The sequence below is a fragment of the Grammomys surdaster genome, unplaced genomic scaffold (assembly GCF_004785775.1).
Source record: "Grammomys surdaster isolate TR1022 unplaced genomic scaffold, NIH_TR_1.0 259, whole genome shotgun sequence".
NCBI lineage: Eukaryota > Metazoa > Chordata > Mammalia > Rodentia > Muridae > Grammomys > Grammomys surdaster.
The window spans coordinates 3,005,575-3,019,641 of record NW_021604700.1 but is presented as its reverse complement, the minus strand read 5'-3'; the positions used below and the strand labels follow the sequence as shown (position 1 = coordinate 3,019,641).

The following is a 14,067-nucleotide window of genomic DNA, read 5'->3' as shown; positions in this document are numbered from 1 at the left end:
GGTGCCGCCGGTCCTTGTCTATTTATATTTCTGTTCCTTGCTAGAAGATAAAAGACATTTGAGAGAACATTAACAGACAAATTAACATAACAAAACAGAGATCAAGAGCCCTGTTTAGTAACTGTGGGCTGTAGGGGGATAGGAGAGCCCAGTGGCAGTATAAATGGCCTCCCTCCTCCTGCACCCTCCTCAGACTCTCCTACTTCAGCAAACCACAAAATCTGCTGTGAGGCAACATGAGGACAAAGTTCACTATGATGGCGGCCAAAGGAAAGAGCCAAAAGAATCCCACATTGTTTATTTACTGGGAGCTTCATTTCCCACCCCTGCTTGGCTCATGTGTGGCTGAGGAAATCTTAGTCTGACTGAGCTCCTGTGTCAGGAAGAGCAGAGGGCAGCCCTGAAAGCTGTCACGGAGCAGGTGCTTCACAGGGTGAAGAGGGCAGGAGGGTGGAGACCATGGAAAAAAAACACTGTGGGGCCAAGAGACCAATAAGGCTGATGAGTTGGAGAAAGGAGCAGGGTGTGTGTGTGTTGTGTGTGTGTGTTGTGTGTATAGTGCCTAAAGATACAACTTGGGACTTGTCAGGATGGGGTGATTGGGACACCAGATGGGCTGACAGTCAGTGAAAGCAGGCTTTTATATTATAAGGAATTTGTAATCCAACAAATCCTAAGAACAAGGCGCCATAGGGTACTAGAGCTTTTAATCGCATTATAAAAGACAAAGTGTGCTCTTTAAAAATGTAAACCCACCAAATATAGAATTTCTAGTATCAAAAACCTTGGGGGCAACAAACAGCTTTTCCAACTCCAGGGACTCTGAATTCTTTCTTCTTGGGAGGAAAAACTGCAGAAATGGTCCAGCCCTTTCGAGTTAGTGGAATGTTCCTTAAGGATTGAGTGTCAATTACTAAATACATATTCTCTTATGTTGCTTGCAGAGCTGGAGATTGAAGCCAGGGCCGTGAATGCTAGGCAAAACACTCTACCACTGAGCCACTCTCCAGCCTCTAGATATTCTCTGCAAAACAAAACATGAAGTATTAGTACAAAATGAACTTTCTCACATGTAGAGCTGAAATAAAAGCTTATCATATATTTAGGAACTGGTCAACTTATTTAGTAAAAATTTGAGCCTGTGACCAGCAAAGTTTAAAATACTCAACACTGAGGAATCTCCCTGCCTTCTTTATAGTGTGTGAAATCTGGTCCTCTTGCTGAGAAGATACCCTGTGTATAGAAGAAAATCCAGGAACTATGGATTATTGTGAGAACCGTGATTCTGTTTGGAGTGGACTTACCTATCCATCTCGGGTTTTTTGATTAATGCTGCTTTATTTTGGTGTTATTTCATATATATTTATTTCCTTAATTATTCTTGACATGTTGTTTTATGCCTGAAGTTGTATAGAGCAGCCTTATGACTATTTTGTTTGCCTATTTTCATCTTTAAAGGTATGGAAACCTGACAGGCCCAAACTGTGAAGACGATGGGAGCCAAAGTTCACCCGAGTCCAAGGCCGTGATCCGGAAGTGAGTGTGTCTTCCTTTTCATTAGCACCACACTAACTCTCAGTCAGGACAGTGTCTTGGCCAACCTCAAGTTTGGTGGATTGACCAGGCCAGCCCAGTTAGTCAACAGGTTCTCCAGCTCAGGATTAAAAAGAAAAAAGACAATTAGAAAACATTGTAGTATGACCCTAGCCAGTTCTGAGGCTGAGGCAGGTTTATTTTTTCCCAATCTGCTTTTATACCGTTTTAATTACATGCAAGTATTTAGGTCAGTTCTAGGTTGAGGAACTAGCAATACAATAAATACAAATAGTCAAGGAACAAGCAAGGCTATAAGCAAAGTCTCGGGATCACTCCCGTGATCACTGTATCTAAGGCCTTGTCAGGATGACCAAAATATCTGAGCCAACTCTCCTGTCCTAGTCCACAGTCATAGTCAGGCCTGAAGCCTACGTTTTTTTTTCTAGCCTAAGACTTAGATTCCTGACTGAACTTACTTCCTTGTCATGACCCAATGTCAGATTCCTACCTGAAGCCCATTTCCTTGTCCTTGGCCAATGTCAGATTCCGGCCAAGTGCCCCCCAAAGCTCTCCACAGTAGGTGAGCATGGTGGTGTGTGCCTGCAATCCCAGCACTAGTAAAACCAAGGCAGCAGAAGTGTGAGTTTGAGGCTAGCCTGTCTCAAATGAAAACAGAGTTGTTTAGCAGACTGTTTCACTCCTTTGGAATGAATGGGTGCTGCTGTGCAGCCAAGATTTCCCCCATAGTACCTTTGCTAGAGCTGGAAAGAGGGCTTAGCAGTTAAGAGCACTTGTTACTTTTGCAGAGGACTGAGGTTCAGTTTCCAGCACACACATGGTGGCTCACAACCATCTGTAACTCTAGTTCCAGGGATCCGATTCCCTCTTCTGACCTCTGAGAGCACCAGGTGTACACGTGGTGCACAGCAAAGCAGTCATACAAATAAGATAAGATAAAATAAGTATATCTAATAAGTTTTTTGAAAATTACCCATAGCCCAGTCTTTTAAGAAAATGATCTAACAATACTCACTCAGTTCCCCAGCAGTAACGCATTGTGCGTCTCTGGCTCACCAGGTGCTGTTTGAAGGGATATAAATAAACGAGCAGATCAAGTGACCAACAGTAACTTGCCTTGGCTGTTACTTGCAGAGTTTGTATGTTAGCAGAAGGAGACAAAGGATAAACACAAGAGTGAAGTATGCAGCAAAGAAGTGTCTGGGCCCCGTGGAGTGTGGTTTCATGCAGGGTGACCGAAAGAGGCTGTCTGATCCGATGACAATGGAACATAGTGGTATGAGGTGTGAGCCAAGCGCTGTGACATCCAGGCGCTGAGGACATGGAAGAGGCTGTGAGGATGGGATAGCACTGGAGAAGCAGCAGGAAGATACAGGGAACGGCGTGGCACATGCTCAGGACGAAACTCCTGAGTTGGCGGTGCAAACAAATGGAGGATGTGAGGGTCTTGGGGCAGTATGTTGATACTGATTCGGAGGAAGGTTGGAAGCATATGGAAGCCGCTGAGAACAGCACAGCCTAGGTTTCCAGGCTGGCTGTGGTTAGCATGGGAATAGAGGCCAGGGTGCAGTAGGAGGCCTGGTTAGCACCTTTACAAGGGTCCAGGCAAGGGGTGATGGGAGTCTGGACTCAAGCAAGGGCTAGGGTACTTTGCTTGTGCAGATACTGAAACAGATAGCTTATCTGGAAGACCAAGAGTGGGGTTAGGACCCCTCCAAGGGTTGTAATAGAACCCCAGCTTTCCGAGACAGGACTGAGAATGGGGATCAAGTTTGATGGGCATATGTGTCAGCAAATGGGTCTTAGATGTTAATTTTGAGGTAATCAGTGAGTCTGATCTCAATGAGCTGGCTGGATGGTGGTGTTCCCTTGGATAGTCTGTGTGGTATTTAAAGTCACACTACTGCCTCTGCTCTCCTGGAAACTAAAGGGGGAGACAGAGAGGAGCCAAGATCCAAAGACTGGACCTGTTTCCCTTCCTTGTTTTGAGTTTGTGAAGTAGAAGGTCTGATGAAGGAGTCTAGAACAGCTGTCAGGGTGAGCCCAGTAGGGGAAAGAGAGAAGGGGTAGCTGTATTCCAGAAGATGTGTGAATCGGAGTTCCAGGTGGGCTACCCACCTTGTCCAGTGCTGCCATATATCAAGTGGAGAGGGCTCTGAGAGTGACTTCCTGCCCAGCAGTCCTGGGAGTTCCAGTGATGAGGGCAAGTGGTTTTAGTGGATGGAGGTGTGGTGAATGTAGAGACGGAGGATTCAGATCTCATAGCACTCGGTCTGGGGGTTAACAAGGTCTCTTGATTTGGGTCCCAGGTATGGTCTGTCTTAATTAACAGTTATTCAAAGTAAAGAGAATAATCTAGAAGATACTGAAGAGGAAATAGCCAGAGTGTGGAGCTAGAGACCAGTGTGGGCTGAGTTCTGGAACAGAGTGGATAGATATTCTGGGATCTAAAATTAATCTCTAGTGTCAAATACTCATTTGGGGCCAAAAATCAGAGAGTGGGAACATAGTTGGACTTTTCTGTTTAGTTTTTAACTCTCCAGAAGATTTCCTGATGATTCCCAGGCCTTAGAGACTATAGGTGTGGACGAGATCACAAGTAAGATCTCTGTACCTTAAATGTCATTAATTTTTTTTAAAAAATAATTATATTGCAGAAAAGAAGACATACTAATGTAGATATTTAAAAGTCAAGGACAAAGTATGGTACGAAGAAACCATTACATTGTCACTTCAGGAGATAGGCTCTGGGAGGAGTGATATTTGAAAGATGGACAAGCCTTGGACAGGTGGAAGTGGCCAGGCAGAGGGACCAATAGGGCCAGGTCAAGGAGATTCAATATGTGTGGAATTTTGAAAAACAACAGAGAGTTGTTGAAGCTACTTTATGGTGTTACATGTGGGTAAGGAGAGTCTGTGGGGCTGAAGCTAGTCTGAGGTTACACTGCAGAAGACTTCAATGGTTCACATGAGGTTTGGATTTCCCATAGTGAGCTGTGGGCCAGCAGATATCAAGGTTTGTGTAGGTGGAAAACATTTTAAGATAGATCATCAGGATGAGATCACCTACAGCTCAGCATCCATGAAGCTCTTTAGAATGAAGACAATCTGCTTCTAGGCCAGTGGCTCTCAATCTGTAGGTCCCCACCCCTTTGGAGTCACATATCAGATACCCTGGATATCAGGTATTTATATTACAATTCATAGCAGTAGCAAAATTAGTCATAAAGCAACAAAATAATTTTATGTGGGTGTCACCACAATACGTGGAACTTTATTAAGGGGTCAGAGCATCAGGAAGGTTGAGAACCACTAGTCTAACTTGACCTAATGGACTAGAAACTGCAGCTTCAGATCCTTGAGTGAGTCCTGAGCACTTTAGGGTTTGGAAATCACAAGGTTAGAGTGTTTAAAATGATTTTTGTTCACCCATGAAAAGTCACTAACATGTGATTTTTATACTGGTGGGTGTTTGTGAATATCCAGAAGAGAGGGCATCCATGACTGGCGTGACCGCGTGCTGAGCTGTGAGTGGACGCAGTGTGAAGCACATTGTCATCCACTGTCAGAAGGCAGTCAATCTGGAATCTACCATTTGATTAACCACAGGAAGAACCAAGAAGAGTACAGTCTGAAATACACCCAGAGCCTTTCTACTTCCCAGAGGGTGTTCTAAGAGTGAATGGGTTTGGGGGAAGTAACAGTTAGGAAAATTGATTGTACCCTGGATGTGAAAAGCCATGTTCATTATTTTAAAGTCCCACTGAAATTCATTGTACACTCGGAACACTACTGTGGGTGAAACTCCAGGCTAAGCTGTTTTAAAGGCTTTAGAGTTTTAAGCACATGAGACCTTAACAAAGAGCTTCACACAGTATTCCCCTGAGGGCTCCGTCATCTGGGGACAATAGTCCTTTCCCAAAGCCTCACAGTGACTTGGTGGAAAGTTCTTGACCCCTTTGCTCAAACTGAGTTGCCTTTTTAAAAGAATTGTATCCAATAAATGCACAGCACTTGATTTTATAATAGGTCGCTCTGTCCCCCAGACTCTGGAATGTTGAACCCCGTCTCTTGGTGACCTCCTTCTTTCTTCCACTTCCCTTTCTTCCAGTTTTTCTCCTTTTATTAATTTGTATTCCATGTCCCCATTATCATCTTATACTGTCTTTTCTGTTGGCTATCCTCCATCTCTACATGACCACTACCTTGTTTGCCTGAGAAGAAACCAGGGGAGCCCCTCCCCCAGTCTGTATGTAACACTGCAGATCCCTCAGGTGCCCCACACCTCTGGCCCCTGACCCAGAGCAAGGAGTATTGGCATCCTCTTGGCTGTGGCTGTGTAGAAAGTGTGGTTTTGTGGCACTGTTCTCATGAGGTGACTATCTCCCAGAGGGCATTGACTAGCTTTTAGAGACACTTTGGCTGTGCCTAAGTTGGTGTGTGCCACTAGCATCTAATAGGCAGAGGACAAGGATGACGGTAGACATCCCACAATGCACAGGACAAGGCTTGTCCCTCCCATTCGGTGATATGACATTAAATAGCACAGTGCCTTGGTAGGAAACTCTGCCTGCTATACAGTCTTTGTGCACCTCTAAGCAGGCTCCTGCCTGCTATACAGTCTTTGTGCACCTCTAAGCAGGCTCCTTTGAAGGGTATATCCACTTGTGTTCCTTTTCATAATCAGGTGGGTCAGATACTTGAGTGGTCCAGGCAGACACATGGAAGGTGAGACGCCCCACTCCTGTGTCATCACGCTGCCCCTTACCAGCCAAAATGGCCTCTGTGTAGTTACTTTACGCCTCTTGGTTTCAGAGTTCTCATCTGAAAATTGAGCTCTTGGAGCACACAATCTCCATGTCCTTTTCCATTCAGTGATAGCTAACATAAATGGATTTAGTTTTTCAGAAACAAAAACCAGAAATGTGGTCCAAGTAATATACTAGGCTTTTGAGAAATTTCCTTGACTGTTTTCCTCAGAGAAAGCATAAAACTGTCAGAAAAAGGAGTCAGGCTCTGATTTGCTTATTGTTCAATCATGACATCACAGCTGTTTCCTGTGCTCATAAATAAAGAGCCAAGCTGAAACACTGTGCAGTGGGGTAATGCAGGGAGTGACAAATGCTGCTGTTTTCCTTCGATGTACATCTGTCCCCTTGTGATTTCAGGTGGGCACCATACAACAGGAATCTAGTGACTTTCTGAAAACCAAACACTCCACTTGAGGGCAGTTGCCTTCAGTTTTGTGGACCTACTGGGAACTGGGAGCAGGGACTGGGAATCACTATTGGATTTACCCATGAACTTTAAGGTGCCCAAAATGGTTTGATTTCTCAGTTTCTGTTGTAAATTGTAGCAGGATCCATATACTTTATATAAGCCTCCATGTACCAAGTTGCCAGTCATTTCTGATATTTTAAAAATGGATGTAATCAAGCAAACGAAGGATTAATAAGATGGAAAATATGGAAATAGATGAAATGTGGTTTCTGGCGTCTTGAACCGGAACTGCCTGGTATTCTTTATGTGTTAAAAACAAAACGAAACATCCGATTGCTCAGGGTTGGTTTCCGCCTTTGTGGTGCCCCGTTCCAGTTCTCAGCACTATCCGGAAAGTATCCGCTGGCTCAACAAGAGTGTCTCAAGTTGCCAAGAATTCTGCATCCCCGGCTTCCAGTTGTTAAGACCTTTGCCACACAGTGACTTCTGGTGTTAGGACTAGAGGACTAGAGCCTTGTAGAGAACACGCTCTGCCCCTCCTCCCACACACACACCCCGACTCCTAGAAATGACCATTATTTGGGAATCAGGAAACCCACTTCCTACTATGGAAGAAAACAACCCAGCTCACATCCACTTCACCTGTGCCCTCTCCGCCCTTCTGCTGACATTTTACATGATAAAGCGCTGGTTTTCCAGTAGCAGAACTTGAACCAGAAAGGAAGAAGAAACTTTTCCAAGGACAAATTTATTGTAGCCCTTGAACTCAGAAGTGAACAGATGCAGGGAAGGGGTGATAACCAGCCCAGCTTTCACACTTGAGTTCTTTGAAATGTTTGAGAGGTCTGTGTTGGGGTTGGGGTGGGAGTGGAGGAGGTAGGGTGTGTAACTTTATTTAAAGAGATTAAAACCCCCCAGGCAATGATGCTTTATTACTTTCCTTTAATCAGTACTCTTTAATGTACAGATAGCTTCTGTTTCTTTTCCTTTAATTGGGTCCCATCCCTCCCCTTCTGGAATGCTGAGTCTGTTTTCTCAAACTCTGCTATCACCCTGCTTTAAATGGTTGAAATGGTATTTCCCTTCCCCCATGCGCAGAAGATACAATATTGTTCTTGTTATCTTTGGAAGAGGCTGGGGGTGCTGACCCCAGGGCTCAGGCTGCTAAGAGAGCTAGTAAAAAGTATGAATCCAGGATGTCCGACATCTTTAAAGAAAAGCTGAGGCCTGGAGTTATTAGTGCCAGGAGAAATTACAGGGGAAAATATTTGAAATCTCTTCCTGGAATGTTTGTAATCAATAGTCATTCCAGAAAATCCAAATGCCCTAAGAAGGCAATTGAGATTGAGGAATTATAAGGAAAATGGGGAAAGGAAGAGAGATTTGAGGAGCGGGGAAGTGGAGAACCCATAAAACATGAAACGTAAAAGCCGGGCATGGTGGCAGACGCCTTTAATCCCAGCACTCTAGGGCTGAGGCAGTGGAGGGCCAAGGCAGTCGGATCTCTTGAGTTCAGCCTGGTCTACAGAGTGAGTTTTGAAACATCCAGGGCTACACAGAGAAACTTTGTCTCAAATACCAAAACAAAATAAAAATGAAATATAACACACTGGGCTCAGGCATGGAGGTGCACACCTGTAATGTCAGCATGCTTAAGTCTGAGTCCAGCCTTGGACAGAGAGTAAGAGTCAGTGTCAACCAAAACTAAATGCATCAACAGAACAGTGCAGTTAGGAGTGCTGCCACGGCAGTTAGAAGAACTAACGGTTATAATGTGAGAGACATATGTATTTATCCTTTCGGTAAAACAGAAGAAATAGAGTGATGTGTCACATTAGAGAGAAAGCCATTGTCTGTTAAATGTCTATACAGGGAAGAAAAAGAAAAGGAAAACCAAGATTTAAAAAAAATGGTTTCTTTTTGTGGGATTCAGGTGGAAATCTCCAGAGGGGAAACTGGTGGTCTGACCAAAGAAGAGTCAGTCAGTGACTTAACCTGGCTTTAAAGCAGCTTTCTTTAAATAGAGGAGAAGCAGAGATGACAGTATTTTATTTTTAAGATTTATTATTTGTATGTGTATGGTTGCCTTGCCTGCATATATGTCTGTGCACCATGTGTGCAAAATGCCCTAAGAGGCCAGAAGAGGCGTCAGGTCTCCTGGAACCATTTTTATAGGCATTTGTGAGCTTCCATGAGGGTTTTGGGAATTGAACCTGGGACCTCTGTAAGAATTCTTAATGAGCCGTCTCTCCAGCCCCATGATGGTATTTTCTACCTGTTGGAAACAGTTTGACAGACATCCTAACCAGTTATGTTTCTATAGATTCTTATCTCTGTAGAAGACAGTGGTTTTCCCCTTTCGACTCCAGCCACCACCTTTGCTGCCTGTCTGTGATATTGCTGCAGGGCTCTGTGTTAGTTACCGAGTATTTTCTTTTGCCAGCACAAATGTGTGGAGATTCTGCCCTTACTTCATAGGCCATTAATTGAAGTTTAATCAAACTTGTGTGCTTTGGCCAAGATCAGGCAGTTAGTTCAGGGCCAAGTATTTACAATCAAGTTCAGCTGGACTTCACACATAGGTCTTTGGTTCTCAAGCTTGCCATTTAGGGACAAACATGGGGTTTGCTAGCAATAAGATGGCATCAGTAACCCCAAACCCAGACCAGTTGGGTCTCCAAACAGCTTTTGTGAAATGTGATTCCCTCGGAAGGAGATGGGTTGAAGGACCAAGGAGAGATGGAGGAAGACCTAATTAGTCCCATCAAAGGAGGGCTTGCTTCCTGTCCTTGGTACCTGGTAGCACCTGACACCTCCGAGGGAATCTCTATCCAAGCTGACACTTCGGCAGGTTATAAGTAGAAGTCCCCTGTTTATAATGCACAAACTCCCTCCTCAGACCGGGGAACTGGGGAAGGAGTTAGCGAGGTCCTGAAGTTTGAATTTTCATGAGTGACCGATGCGCTTTTCTAATAATAGTTAGAAGTTATTGATTGCTGAGTAAGGACAGTGCACCGTGTGTGCTTTAGACATTCTGCTGATGACCTCCTACGTTATTGTTCCATCCACCAGAGAGTAGCCTGGGTGGTAGAAGAACACGTCCAGGGTCACACAGTGGAGGAGAGAGTGCTTGAAGCTCCTCTTACAGCAGGGATCCTTTCATTCTTCCCCAGATAAGAATGAAAATATTTCTCGTAAGTGTGGGAATGAAAGACAGATGTGTGAGTAGCCTAGACTCCGGGTAATAGGGTCTGGGCGCAGCCCATCCTGCCCCTGTGAACACAGCTTTTGTCTTTGTGTACCCTCCTTGTGGCTAGTCTTGCCTTGAGGCTAATTTTTTAACTGCTCTCCCTCCCACCCCCCAATCCTTGCCTCCTGGTGCTTCGATCTTGATTTTGGCTTTGTTTCTGCTTATCTCCTCTGGCCCTATCACAGCCCTCCTTCCATTCCCGCCCCAGGGTTTTAATCAGTATTTACTACAGACACCGGCTGTGTGACTATGGAAAGTACCGGAAGCTGAGCAGATGACCCTGACAAGTCCAGATTGTGCTGTGTCCATTCTTCTGGGAAGAGGGGAGGAGAAAAGAAAAGAAACTTTGTCCAGTCCTTTGTTCTTTCCCATCAAGGAAACCATCTTGTTGATAGCCTCTCTCTGTCACTGTTCCCTAAGGCTCTGGAAAAGCATGAGGTGACTTGAAGAACAAGGTGGAGGGCCCAGCTCTGTCAGGGTCAAGGTCGACAGAATGCAATACAGCCCACCAGCATGACTTGAGAGAGGGCACAGCCATGTTCCCCAGACATGCGAGGTGCTCTTGGACTGCACTTCCTCCCCGCTTGCTCCAGGACTTGATTGAGTTTGTAGAGAATGTCCTAGAATAAGGAAACATTCTGCTCTTTTTCCAAAAGTGTCTATGTCTTATCTTCTGGCAGAGATTAAATATGAGCTATCATCTCAAATAGGCTCTAGGACAGGAAAAACATACCTCTCAGTGGACAGAATTATTCTTTTTGTGTGGTGGTAATCTTATTTCTGTCTTGGTAACTATACATTAAGAGTGAGATGATACGCCCTCCAAACTGTTGTATTAAACTTATTAATTCTGGAGTGTGTAGTCACCATTGGATTTTAGATAATTTGATGTACCTACTCATAGTCTCTGGGTTTGTCACAGCTGTGTTTGGAGGGCAGCTGCTGCTTTGGTGGCCTGTCAGTCCTCTTGCTGTGCTTCACGAACCCAAAGGCCTAAGGATGACTGGGAAGTGTGGACAATTTTCCCGTGCTCACCCCTTTAGCAAGGCACCCTGCTAACCAGGTGTTACCAAGTACAACCTGTACCGGCGAACAGTAAGCACAGTATGTGTCACCTGGGCATACCACGTGTCACTGCGATGTGCTCATCCCCTCTTTCTGTACTTTGATTAAACACTTCTCAAGTCTACCCAGTGTTTGGCTGTCTTACCCCGAGACCCTTGCTTACAGTGCCGCTCCAGTTTCCATGCTACCAAGTCTGATTCCTTCTTATCCTTAAGATCTCAGCTCCTTAAAGAGAGACCCTCCTGAAGCCTTGACCAGGTTCCCTGTAAAGGACAGTACTTTTCTGGGTCCCTGAGCCCTCTGTTGTGACATTTACCACATAACTAGTGAGTGGGTATGGAAAACAGAGTACTCAGTAATGTTAGTTTAGTTAGTCACATAGATTCTCCCTGAGGTCTCTCCTGGAAGGGAGAGCCGTAGACTTGATCATGACAGGCTCCACACTTGGGCCCGTGACCACGTGTTTCTTTCCCATAGGCGTTTGCAACAGGTAGAAAGGTGAGTCTTACCAAGAATGCCCAAGGTAGAAAACTGTATGCTGGTAATCCCCTCTACCATCAGGCTCGGATGCTGGAGCTGCCACCCATCTGACATGTCAGACTCACACCTCCGTTTAGGACAGAGGAGTTCTGCTCTGTGACCTGTCAAAGTGTTGCTTTGGAAAAGAAGGCTGAACATTGGTCTTTCTCCTTAATGCAGACTGCCGTATAATCTTAATCTTTCCATCTGGTTTTGGTACTCCTCTGGTCTACATAGACTTCCTGTCTTCTGGTTAATACTCCAGTTTGATGTCTTTGAATTGCTTTGCCTTAGTGTGACCATTAGTGTGTATGTGCATGTGTGCATGTTTGTGTGTACATACATGGTCCTGCCCACATATGCAGTATTTGTTTAAAGCTATGACCTTCTTCCAGCAGGTTTGGGGGCAGAGATGTCAAGGCATAATTTGTCTCTGGGATTGGTGGTAAATTCTTTGAATTGATTTCTATGAGCTGATTTCACCAAGCCATTTGTCCTTCACGGTCCCTTCTTTTTGTTGTCTTTGGTAGGTCATCTTACCAATTATGCCTCCCTTGATGTATCTCAGAAGGTCCCATTGACAGATGTCATTCGAAATCACCCCCTATCAGTGTTGGATAGATGCAGGCAGGTGTTTTCTGTCCCTTCTCCAGATAGGGGTCAGTGAGACTATGTGAACAAACTCTCCCGTTGACTGGTGTACCTGATGGTGAGGATTGGGTTTTCCCTTCTCCCAGCCCCTTCTTGTTCTGCGCACGGGGGCAAGTGACTTCTCCAGTGGATAGGCTCACTTTGCCTGTGCATTTGTGACTACAGGCAGCATCTCCCTTCCTGGTAAGGTTCCCTAATCCTCCCATTCAGGACAGTCGAGGAGTGGAGCCAAAGCCAGGAAGATGGAAAAGCTGCTGTCCCCTTTCCTCTGTCAGATATGCGATGTTGCTTTCCTTCTTGGAATCTTAACAGCCTGGCATTTGTATCTGTTGCTTGTTCTATTGAGAATGGAAAGTTTCTTCCCAGGCCTGGCAAACATAAGGCTACTGTGAACTTCGGGCAAGGGTCCAGGCCTTTCCAGAAACCCTCCGTTCCTGGCAAGCTGAGGAGCTCTGCTGGACAGAGGGCAAGGGTCTGCTCCTTTGCTTAGATGGTCTCTGTTTTTCTCTTCTCTGATTTCTTCCTTCTCCCCATTTATTGCGTGTGTGTGTGTGTGTCTGTGTCTGTGTGTCTGTGTGTGTGTGTAAATGCTTTTCCTGTCTAAGACTGCAATGAATTGTCAAAACTTTCTTAAGCCAAGCCATAGCAAGGTTAGAGCAGATTAGATGAGAAAGTCTCTCACTAGAGTGAGTTAAAAGTGTTAGGTTAAGAACAGAGTGGGCTGATTCAGACCATTGTCACTCCAGCCTTTCTGGGCTCCTTCTGAAGCTGTGACTTTTCTTGGACACAGACTGCAAGAACGCTTTGGGTAACTACTCATACATGTACACAGATACAGACCAAGGCACACATTTTATAATTGTCTACAATCACAAGAACCTGGAAGTTATTTCAGTATCCATCTGCCAATGGAAGAATCCTTAGATTCCTAGATGTGTGCCCATGTAGTAGGACACAGTGTTCAGGAGAAACTGTAAGATAACTCTAGAGTCAGTGACTGGAGAGGTGGCTGTAACATGCTGATAAGTGGGGAAAATGTTTATTTATATTTTCATATCATGTATACTGAATATGGATAGCCACAGAATGCCTAGATGTGTATATATATATATTAGTCTATATAGATTTTTGATAATTACTATTTTTGATAAGTGACCTTTTATTTTAAAGTGAGCAATGACTGTCAGTTAAGCAGTGATTGATACAGTAATATCACTGAATTGCCTGTGAGTTAAGATTTCTTCTTTCTTAATTCTCTTCTTTCCCTTTTCCTTTCCTTCTCCCTTGCCTTCCCCTTTGAATGGTTAGGACAAGGTTTTAATTTGTAACCTAGGCTGACCTGAAACTCACCCTGTAACCCAGACTGTCCCAAAATCCAGGCAGCCCTCCTGCCTCAGTCTCCAGAGAAATGGGATTGCAGGCGCAAACCTACAGGCTTGGCCTGTAAATTTGGATTTCTGTGTGGACATGCCTTTAGATTATGAAACACCGAGGCCCCCTTGTTTTCACCTCAGTTAGATCAGAGCTCCTTTTGACTTCTGTAGTGTGGTATGAGATGGTCACCTCTCTCTCTCTCCTTTTCCCTCTCCCTTCCCCTCTCCTCTCTTCCGCTCTCTCCGTTTTGTGTGTGTGTGTTGCATATATTCATTGGTATCGCTGGAAGGCTGTATTCTCTTTGAAATGGGAAGGAAGTAGTGATCACCCACCTTTATTTTAAGAATTATAAAATGTTCCTTTGTAATAGTATAGCTTATATATTTAAATGCAGGTCTTCTGTGTTCTGGCATCCCAACTATGCACCCATAATA

At 44.6% G+C, this 14,067-nt stretch overlaps 1 protein-coding gene across 3 annotated transcripts in view; it reads left to right on the top strand.

Moving 5' to 3' along the window:
* The window catches only part of Rgl1 (ral guanine nucleotide dissociation stimulator like 1), a 238,338-nt gene that overhangs the window by 181,656 nt on the left and 42,615 nt on the right, over positions 1–14,067 (top strand). For all 3 annotated transcript variants that reach the window (XM_028775720.1, XM_028775718.1, XM_028775719.1), the window contains one exon: positions 1,459–1,536. In XM_028775720.1, the coding sequence (XP_028631553.1) occupies positions 1,459–1,536 (78 nt within the window). The remainder of the gene's footprint in view (positions 1–1,458; positions 1,537–14,067) is intronic.